Source organism: Nansenia antarctica (genome assembly GCF_963989245.1).
Source record: "Nansenia antarctica genome assembly, chromosome: 7".
In the NCBI taxonomy this organism is placed as follows: domain Eukaryota; kingdom Metazoa; phylum Chordata; class Actinopteri; order Argentiniformes; family Microstomatidae; genus Nansenia; species Nansenia antarctica.
In genome coordinates, this window is record NC_137677.1 from 9,372,554 (window position 1) to 9,383,757 (window position 11,204).

Here is an 11,204-nt window from a genome sequence, read left to right on the forward strand (position 1 = left end):
AAGCCCTCTTCATCTATCCATATCTAATGCAGCAACGTATCTCCTATTGTTCTAGAATGTCTAATCAAGAGCAAGATGGCAGAATGAAAGGTGTTTGACCATCCATCAAAAGATGGAGACAAGCAAAAATGAGTTAGGACTACCGCCATTCAGAAAAACATCGACTAAACATCCCAAAATGAAGTGATCAGGAAGGCACTTCTCTCTCTGATTCACCATTCAAGTCTTTAGTGGGGCCACATTCCAAACTGTCTGATGTGACGAGTTTGTGGGCAAAGGGATAGGTTTGGAATGTGGCCCCTGTTGAGTTCCCCCCCCCCCCCCTTGTAGATTCCATAGTCATCAAGGAAGGGCTTTAGAATAGCGTTCGTTGTTGGGTGGGTTGATTTGGAACGTGACCGGGTTAGGTGTGTTTCATATGAGTCTCTCCATAGGCGGTGGCTGGGCGATGTTCCACATCTCCACACGGGAACCCTCCTTCTCCTGCCGGCTGGGGCTGTAGGTGCCGTGGTTGGCTCGGCGGTTGAGCGCCACCCCCAGGCCGACGGAGGTAATGACCAGGCCCAGGACCAGGACCACCCCACACAGCAGGCTGACAGACAGCAGCATGTCAGAGACCAGACCCTCCGAAGTCAACTAGAGGGAGGGAGGGAGGGAGGGAGGGAGGGAGGGAGAGAGGGAGGGAGGGAGGGAGGAGGGAGGGAGGAGGGAGGGGGGGAGGGAGGGAGGGAGGGAGGGAGGAGGGAGGGAGGGGAGGAGGAAGGAGGGAAGGAGGGAGGGAGGGAGAGAGGGAGGAGGGAGGGAGGGAGAGAGGGAGGAGGGAGGGAGGGAGGGAGGAGGAGGGAGGGAGGAGGGAGGGGCAAAGGAGGGTGGAGGGAGAGAGGGAGGAGGGAGAGAGGGAGGGAGGGGCAAAGGAGGGTGGAGGGAGAGAGGGAGGAGGGAGAGAGGGAGGAGGGAGGGAGGGAGGGAGGGAGAGAGGGAGGGAGGGGGGGAGGAAGGAAGGAGGGAGGGGGGATGGAAGGAAGGAAAGAGGGAGGGAGGGGGGATGGAAGGAGGGAGGGGGGATGGAAGGAAAGAGGGAGGGAGGGGCAAAGGAGGGTGGAGGGAAGGAAGGAGGGGAGGAGGAAGGAGGGAAGGAGGGAGGGGCAAGGGAGGGTGGAAGGAGGGGAGGGGGAAGGAGGGAAGGAAGGAGGGAGGGAGAGAGGGAGGGAGGGGGGATGGAAGGAAAGAGGGAGGGAGGAGGAGGGAGGGAAGGAGGGAGGGAGGGAGGAAGGGAGAGGGAGAAAGTTCACAGGGCAGGCAGAGTTTAGTGACGTGGTAGAGGAGAGAAACGGGAGCATTCATGTTTTTATGAGGTTCTTCTTGCAGGCAGAAGTGACTTCAAAATGACCTTCATGAAGTGGAAATATAGTAGGCCCTTACACAACACACACACACACACACACGAGCCTACATCGCACACACATTTTCTATCTCTCCCCAGCTCTGCCATTCTCAACACAAGAATCTCTCTCTCTCACACATGGTCATATTACACACACACACACACACACACACACACACACCCTCTCTCCTGGCTACGTTACACAAGGCGCTCCACTCGCGCCGCCAACGTCATGATGGCGCTGTTCCCCGGCCCGCCTGGAGGGACAGGATCAACAGGAGTCGGACCCAGCGCTCCCCCCTCCATCTGCCGCCGCCGCCGCCGCGCACGCAACTTGGCTACGGCTAATGCCAGCGCCAGCGCCAGGGCTATCGCCATGCCAACCAGACAAGGTGCCAGCACAGCGGCCACCCGCGAGCCGTACGGAGCACGCTCCATCTGCGGAGAGTCGCACACACACACACACACACACACACACACACACAGACACGCGCACGCACACACACACACACACACACAGACACGCGCACACAGAGACACACACAGACAGACATGCGCACACACACACACACCATCACACATACACTGTGTGCTAAACACACCCCAAACACCCAGAATTTCTCTCTCTCATACACACACACACACACACACACACAGACACACACACACATGCACACACACACACACACACACACACACACACACAGACACAGACACACACACACACACACTGAACTGAACACATCCCAAGCACACCCAGCATGGGGGCATATGTCTGATCTGGCTGCTCAGCGAGCGTTTGAAACACACTGAAATCACAACACTCACTTTCATCAGACCTGCAGCAGGCTGCGCCCCCTAGTGTTAGGTTCAGGCTTAGATTCACATTCAGATTCACATTCAGATTTGTTCAATGAAATTATGATCTATTATTAGATATCATAACATTTCCACAGAAGGATTTGCGGCCATATTACGCCACCACTCAGGGGAGGCTGGTGGAGGTAGAAATCGGAGGACGGGCTTGTTGTTAATGGACGAGATGGAATGAGGAATGGTATCAAACACGTGTGTGTCGATGTGTCTGTCCTCCGATGTCTACTTACCCCAGCCTCCCCTGCCATGACTCCTGCTACAGCCAACAGTATCCAGAAGAGTAGAAGAAGCACTTACATCAGTGGTGTTGCCTGGTAACACAGTGGCCCCCCCCTGACCTGCAGCTGAGAGAGACGGAGCCGTACCCGACATAAAGACGCGTCAATCAAAATCTTCAGACTTTTGTTTTTGAAACACGGAACTACGTTTCAACGTCGTCGAGAATCACAACGCGAACTCGCTAGTCAAGCCGAGATCTTGCAACGCAACGGATCTGGTGAGTAATCCCCCACTGCTACCTAGTTCACTAGAACACTACTTTACATTGTTAGCAGGCTCACAAAACAAGCTGTGTTAGTTGACTAGCGATGTGTCATTGATTTTCAACAACGCGGAAATGTATTACAAATTTTTTGAAAAAGAAAAGTCCGAACATTACATCGGACGCCGACATGCGGACCGAAACCCTAGAACGTGTCACAATTTACTGTACTATCGCTGACGCTTGACGAGAGTCAAAAATGAAGCATGTAATCAACAATGCACTATTCAGAAGCACTATTGCATAGTGTAATCCTACAACCATAAGCCTACAAAATGCTGGAATGCTACCTTGGTACTGTCCAGTATCGGTCTTCATGGAACAGAGTTTGGTTGGTTGTTTTAATCCCAAACTCTCCAGGTGGATTTGACCTGTCGGTGTAGAGAGGTTGACCTGGGTGAGAGAGAGCAGGACACAGACCACCCTGCCCAGCCAGACCACCCTGCCCGTCCTCCGGCTAAGGCGCTCCATCAGTCTCAGCCTGGCCTGCCAGGGACAGGAGCCCCTCCAACTAGTCTCCACGGCAACACACACACACACACACACACACACACACACACGCACGCACACACACTCTCGCTCCACACGACAGCTGCACAGAGAGGAACTGAACACCTACCGTACCTGTCTGCTAGGTATGTTCTGTGTGTCTGTGTGCGCGTGTGTGTGTGTGTGTGTGTGTGTGCTGTGTGCGCATGTGTTGCGTGTATGCTGAGGGCGTGTGTGTGTATGTGTGCGCATGTGTTGCTTATGCTGCGGGCGTGTGTGTGTGTGTGTGTGTGTGTGTGTATGTGTGTGTGTGTGTGTGTGTGTGTGTGTGTGTGTGTCTGCCTGCAGATGAACGAGCGCGTCTGCCAGATAAGCTGCCCTCATGGATTTGTCTGAAACGTTCCCAGCCTGCTGGACGGCCACCAGCCCTGCTGAAGCTGCGTTTCAGAGCCAGAGGCAGTTTTAGGGTTTTTTTATGCTGGCAAAGCAACTCTGTCTCTGAGGACGTCACAGTAAAGAGACAGCACGACAAGCCTTGTATCTCTCTCTACTTCTCTACTGTGTTCACACACACACATACACACACATACACACACATACGCACACACATAGGCACACGCACGTGCATACATACACACACACACACACACACAGAGAGAGACACACATGCACACGCACACAGACACACACACACACACAGACACGCAGGCACACAGACACGGAGGCACACAGGCACACAGACACCCACACACACACAGACATGCGCACACCCACCCACACACACACACACACACACACACACACACACACACACAGACATCCACACACACCAGTATGTTCCATAACTCAAGTAAACTTCGCATCAAAATCTACTGTCGTCTCTCAAACCAGGTCGGGATCCTTTTGTGTTTGCGACAGAGACAGAGACAGAGACAGAGACATAGACAGAGACAGAGACAGGAAAGACTGAATTCTGACTGGCTGCCACTCTGACCTCTTCCAAGTATGACACTGACACCAATGTATTATGCCTGAAGTGAAAGTCATAGTTACTCAGAAGACATGATTATATAACTCGTGATTTCAGCCTTAGAACCTGGACGGATGGAGTGGACGGAGAGAACACTGTGTATTCTAATGGATGAAGAGAACAGTGAAGGAGGTGGAAAGAGGACAAAACGACAGAGCGAGGATGAAAAGAAAGAAATGTTTATTTGAAAACATGACAACAGACAGACAGACAGAAATCCGTTATTTCAAAGACAAGGCATGAGAGACATGACGACAAAGACTTTGACAGTGAGGGACAGAGAGACAGACAGACAGGCAGATGGATGGACAGACAGACAGATGTGTTCAGAGTTACACACGACAACTGGGAAAGTGAGATGATTTGGCTTGAAGAATGAGACATCTACCAAACAGGAAACGGATGTCACTGAATCCTGGAGCTCCTCCTATCCATCTAGCCTAGTCCTCCTCTCATTGGTGCAAATCAGTAACAGTATAGGACAACCGCTATACAGTAGGATATGATAATCACCATGGTGACAGTGATCTCTGCACCCAATAAAGTCCATTCATTCATTCAATGGAGAATTGTGTGCTGTGTAGTGTAACACTGCCTGTAAGCACTACCTAACCACTATACCTTTACAGTATGTATATATATATATATATATATATATATATATATATATATATATTCAATATTCACAACATGAAATGAACACATATTTTAAGTGAAACATTTTGTTTTCATAGTCGCGGCTATGAAAAAAAAATGAAAAAAAACGTATTTAAAAGTGACAAGTAATGAAATTGGGGTTTATAAATGGACTATACTGTGCAAATAATAATAATAATATATATGTAACAGCCATGTCTATGGTGAAACATGCTATAGAGCTGTTCCCATTTATAGCACGTTGTCCCATTGATACTCATACCCCCTTAGACAACAGTGAGCATATTCAAAAGCAACATTGGTCATCATCCAAATGTTTCATACAAAAATGTGCTGCTCGTTGAAAGGGTCATTTTAAGGCACAAAACACAGCTCTGTGTTCCACTCTTAACTGAATAAAATAGTGCTATTCCCTCCTGCCTGGGGCTTAATTACCTTGTGTTTCTGAAGTCATATTAATGTATTCATATTAATATCATTCTAGTGGAATTGCCATTATTGGTTACTGAGTGCACAGCACTTGAACCTGGCTCCTGACAGAAGAGCTAAACACAGCTTTAGAGAACGCTCTAAATACTCTTAATAAGACACGTTAAGACAGACAGACAGACCTACTGTACCTATGGTAAGACAGACAGACCGACTGTACCTATGGTAAGACAGACAGACCTACTGTATAAATCTTGGTACAAATACTATTTCCACATATGAATGTGTGGAACCACACACAACCAAAGGGGCAACAACACTGACACACACACACATCCACACACACCCCCCCCCCCCAGTCAGTCAGTCAGTCAATCAGTCAGCCAGCCAGTCAGCAAGTCAGTCAGCCAGTCATTCAGCCAGCCAGTCAGTCAGTCAATCAGTCATTCAGCCAGTCAGCCAGCCAGTCAGTCACAGTCAGTCAGTCAGTCAGTCAGTCAGTCGTTCCCTCCCCCGTCAGTCAGTCAGACAGTCAGTCAGTCAGTCAGTCAGTCAGTCAGTCAGTCAGTCAGTCAGTCAGTCTACCAGTCAGTCAGTCGTTCCCCCGTCAGTCAGTCAGTCAGTCAGTCAGTCGTTGCCTCCCCAGTCCACCTCAGGCTCGTCGTCCAGTCTGAGGATCAGGTAGGCGAGCAGCTGGAACAGGTTCTGCCAGAGCAGCAGGGCCACGTAAAAGTAAATGTCGCTTACGTCGATCTGACACACGTCGCCGGCGAAGCTCATGTCGCAGATGCACTGGAACTGGTTGACCAGGTTACGGCAGTAGCCCCCGTTCAGACACGGGTTGGACTGGCACTCGTCCACCTCGCGCTCACAGCTGGGGACCCCCGGGGGGGGAGACCGGGAGGAGGGGAGGAGGGGAGGGAGGGGGTTAGGATTGGGGATATATACAGTACATACAGCAGCTTTACGTTTTATCTCTCTTCTCCCTCTCCCTCTCTGTCTCTCTCTCGCACACTCTCTCTCTCTCCCTCTCTCACCCTCTTGTCCCCAACCCCCCCCCCCCCCCCCTTCCTCTCTCTCCATCCCTCTCTCCCCCCTCCCCTCGCTCTCTCTCCCACTCTTGAAGTTGAAGTTGAAGTTCTTTATTTACCCCTGAGGGGAAATGACTTTCTCACAGCACCAAGATTAAGAGTATGGGGGATAAGAAGACACATATTAGATAATGAATAAAAATAGGGAATAAATAGAGTGGACACAACAGTACGGTACAGACTAAAGAGAAGTTCAGCTATGCATATTAAGAACATTGTTAAGAAGTTGTTGCAAGCCCTCTCCCACCTCCTCTCTCTCTATCCCTCTTCCCCCTCCCCTCTCCCTCTCCCTCTCCCTCCATCTCTCCCTCCATCCCTCTCCCTTCATCCCTCTTTCTCCCCCCCTCTCCCTCTCTCCATCCCTCTTCCCCCCTCCCTCTCCCTCCATCCCTCTTTCTCCCCCCCCTCTCCCTCTCTCTCTCCATCTCCCACCTCCTCTCCTTCCATCCCTCTCCCCCCCTGCCCTCTCCCTCTCCCTCCCTCTATCCCTCTCCCTCCCCCCCTCCCTCTCTCTCACCGGTGTCCAATGAACCCAGGCTGACAGTCACAGGAGAGGTCTCTCTCGGTGCAGTTCCCTCCGTTGAAGCAGGTGTAGTTCCTGCTTTCGTCTCCGCACATAGACACTGGCAGCTTGGGCCGTCTGAGGACAACAACCGCGAGAGGACAGATCAGTGTGTGTGTGTGTGTGTGTGTGTGTGTGTGAGTGTGTGTGTGTGTGAGTGAACACTGTAGAGAAGTAGAGAAAGATACAAGGCTTGGATTCTGTGTCTTTACTGTGGCCATCAGTGTGTGTGTGTGTGTGTGTGTGTGTGGGAGGCAGGGGTCACTGGGTACATGTGTGAGGGGGGGGGGGGGGTTGTCTCCTCCACTGATCCCCGCAGGGAGACAAAGCGGATCAGGAGATGATCAGGACGGTCAGATTAAGACCCCTGACCAGTACCAGTTTAAATGAACAACAGGACGTCCAATCACCCCTCACCCAATCACAGACGGAATCACCCCTCTAAGGCCCTGAACACACGAGTCATAGAAAACACACACAATCCTAATCCTATGAAGTCACCGTCCCATTTGATCCGTGGAATTCAGGCGCATAAACAAACGGAGGCGCCATTTCCTCGTTTCTAATTGGCTAAAAAACGGACGAACGCACTGTCAATAATACAAACTGCCTCCTCCGAAAAACAACAACAAAGGGACATTTGTCCGGCGTCTGTTGACGGATGACAAACTGACGTAATTAACGGACGCTACAGACTAGTGCGGCCTGGGCCTACGAATGACATCACCGTGGGCAGTTGGGCACCATGGACATGTGTTCTGATCACCTCTGATGAGGACAGTCAGTGTGTACGTACAGGGTTCTGTTGCTGTGACCATTTTGTAAAAAAAAGAAACAGGGAGTAAGACCTTAGGGCTGGGTTGGTGTGATCGTTCTCAAATGGGTGTTATGAGCTCCATCTAAGACAAGTAAGAGGAACCACTTACCTATTATTCTTGACGTGTATGTACCATGGGATTTCTTCCACGCGGTCGCTGGAGAGAGAGAGAGGGGGGGGGGGGGGGGGGGGAGAGAGAGAAAGAGAGGGAAAGAAGAGAGAGAGAGAGAAGCAGAGAGAGAGGGGGAGACAGACAGACGGAAACAGAAGCATAGGGAAGTTTAAGTTTGATGAGAAGGCTGTTTCAAAGGCTTCCTCTCGTGTGGGATAGAGTGTGTGTGTGTGTGTGAGTGCGTGTGAGTGCGTGTGTGTGTGTGTGTGTTAGAGGCATTCCCTGGGCAGTGCTCCCAGGTAAACAGTAGGCTAGATGAGAGGGACCAGAGGCAGAGCTACTGAACCAGCCAGATCTTTCTAGTCCTCACATTTCAGAGTCCGCACTAAACAACTATACTGCCTACAGTACGTGATGCTTACCAGAGAAGACGTGCTACAAGTTCATGCATGGTGTAAAAGTCTTACATGAACTCAATATGGGAAAACATTTAAAGGGTATATGGTTTCCTTTGTTTGCTATGGGTATATTATTTTGTGCTATTGTTAATTGTTAATTGTTAATTGTTAATTTTATTTATAATGCGCCCCCCATCCAACTTTTACATCGGCCCGGGGCGCAGCCCGGGTAAAGGAACAGATAAAGACAAAGACAAGGAACACAGAAAGCAAACAGACACAGACGACTTAAACGTAAATCTCAGGCATACAATTCACAACAAATGAATGTTGTTCTGTGCTATAACTGTGCTATGCTATGGGTATATTCCTTTGTGCTATGCTATGGGTATATTCCTTGTCCCTTGGTAGTCTGGTATTGTAAAACAGCATTGTGTATTTTGTGAATTTAGCTTCGGGTGTCATTTCTTTGCAAACAATGAAAACAAAACATATAGTTTCATAACAGTTATTGTTCTCGCCGTTGGGGGTAATTCAAGTGTGATGGGTCTTAAGATTGACTTGGAACGAGCTTCCCACGGCTGTCAGAACTGCAGAGTCACTCCCCATCTTCCGTCGGAGACTGAAGACCTCCATCTCTTCAGGCTCCACCTCAACTGCTCCTCCTGAGACATCTACTACCCTCCTGCAATCTCCAGAGATACCTGCTTCCCCCTCTACTGTTTCTCCTGAGATTTCTACTTCCCCCCCTTGTACTGTTTATTTATTTTTCTTGTTTTCTACTATTTTCTTTTTCTATTCTTCTTCTAGCACGACGACTGCCAATGGCCCCTGGCCTGAGCTAGATTACTCTTCCTGCTATGACTGGTGGATTGATGATTCACTTACTTAGTAAAATGTATCGATTGTAAGTCGCTTTGGAATAAGGCGTCTGCTAAATGCCAAAAATGTAAATGTAATAAGTGACACAGTCTGATCATTTGGTCTGCATTTCGGCAACCAATCAAAATGTTCAGACTTTTCTTTTGAAACACGAAACTACGTTTCAACGTCGTTGAGAATCACAACACAAACTCGCTAGTCATGCCACAATACTGCAACGCAATGGATTCTGTGAGTGTGTCATTGTACTCACATTTTTCGAAAGAAAAGTCTGATCATTACACCAGATCTCGACATGAGGACCAAAGCATGAGAATGTTTCACATATCCTATTCTATTATATTGTAGTGGTCCGAGAGAGACCCCTATGAGAGAGAGACCCCTCTGAGAGAGACCCCTCTGTGAACTCACTTGCAGTAGGGTCCGGTGTAGTTCTCCGCACAGAGGCAGGCGTACCTCCCCACCCCGTGCAGACAGGTCCCCCCGTGGGCACACAGGTGCCGGTGGCACACGTCCACCTCCTCCTCGCAGTCCACCCCGGCGTAGCCCCGCTCGCAGACGCACTCGTACGTCAGGCCGTTGGCGCTGGTGCAGTTGCCGTGGCGACAGGGGTCCCGAGGCGCAGGTGTCCGTGCTGTACTCGCAGCGCCGGCCCGCCCAGCCCTCCTCGCAGTGGCAGGTGAACAGCTGGAACAGGTCCAGGCAGACCCCCCGTTCAGGCACGGGTCGGGCTGGCACACGGGGGGCCGCGGCAGCCGCTCGTGGGGGGGGTGGAGGAGGGGGGGGAGGCGATGACGCGGAGGAACTGCTCCTCCTGGACGCGGGGGAGGTTGACCTCGTCGGGGCCGTGGTATGGCAGGACGATCCCCCCCACCTCCACCGTGCCCAGGCACCCGGCCAGGCTCCTCCGCCCCTCCCCCCCGGCCCCCCCAGCAGGATGTCCACCCCGTCCCGGAGGAAGTCCAGGTTCCCCCCCTCGGCGGCGGAGGTGCTGGCCCCCCCCTCCGCGTCCTCGTCCAGGACCAGGGTCCAGAGGGAGGTCTCGGCCCGGGGGGACGCCATGGAGAGGTGGGCGCGTGCCAACGACCGTCGCTGACGCCTCTCTGGCTGGCCAGGCGTAGGACCACCGCGGAGGCCCCCTCTCCCCCTCCCCCCTCCGGGCCACTCCGGAGCTCCAGGGAGAGCAGGCCGTCCCGCAAGGACACCGTCACAGACTCGGACCCCCGCCCCCGGGCGTGCAGGACGGTGGCGTGGCGCGTGCGCGTGCGCAGGCTGAGAGAGAGGCTGGTCAGGTTGCGGGCGATGCGGCCGTTGCCGCGGTAACGCAGCGCGCCGGTGTCGTCCAGGAACGTCACGTTGGAGAAGCCTGAGGGAGAGATAAGGAGCGTGTCAGCTGGTTGGGTGATTTCACTCACTCAACTCAAGAGTCTGTGTTCTAGTCTTCTGTTGGAGAGACATGTGACACATCTGGTAATTTGGTCCGCATGTCGGCAACCAATCAACAGGTTCTGACTTTTCTTTTGAACACGGAAATAAGTTTCAACGCCGTTGAGAATCACGCTCGCTAGTCGAGCCAAAATACTGCAACGCAATGGATTGGGTGAGTAATCCCCACTGTTAACTAGAACACTACTTTACATTGTTAGCAGGCTCACAAAACAAGCTGTGTTAGTTGACTAGCGATGTGTCATTCATTTTCAACAACGCTGAAATGTATAATAATACATAAAAATTTAAAAAAACATCTCATTATAAATGCCAAAATAATAACTGGAAATTAGGAGATCCTGCATTATGTATGATGTATGATGTCATTTAGCTGGTCCGTTCTATCCTAAACTAAAGAACAGCTGGTCATGGGGCCTGGGGAGGGGTGTCAGGGGCAGACGGATGGTCATGCAATTCATCGCTAATCCTAAATTAGTATAATCGGTTC

General features: G+C 51.2%; 1 protein-coding gene across 1 annotated transcript in view; it reads right to left on the reverse strand.

The window, feature by feature from the left end:
* Positions 1-414: 414 nt before the first annotated feature.
* The window catches only part of crb1 (crumbs cell polarity complex component 1), a gene marked incomplete at both ends in the record, with an annotated part of 26,434 nt that continues 15,644 nt past the window's right edge, over positions 415-11,204 (reverse strand). The window contains 10 exon segments of the mRNA XM_080536520.1: positions 415-636; positions 6,154-6,280; positions 7,015-7,137; positions 7,986-8,033; positions 9,680-9,882; positions 9,884-9,975; positions 9,978-10,013; positions 10,016-10,174; positions 10,177-10,341; positions 10,344-10,634. Of these exon segments, the coding sequence (XP_080392646.1) occupies positions 415-636; positions 6,154-6,280; positions 7,015-7,137; positions 7,986-8,033; positions 9,680-9,882; positions 9,884-9,975; positions 9,978-10,013; positions 10,016-10,174; positions 10,177-10,341; positions 10,344-10,634 (1,466 nt within the window).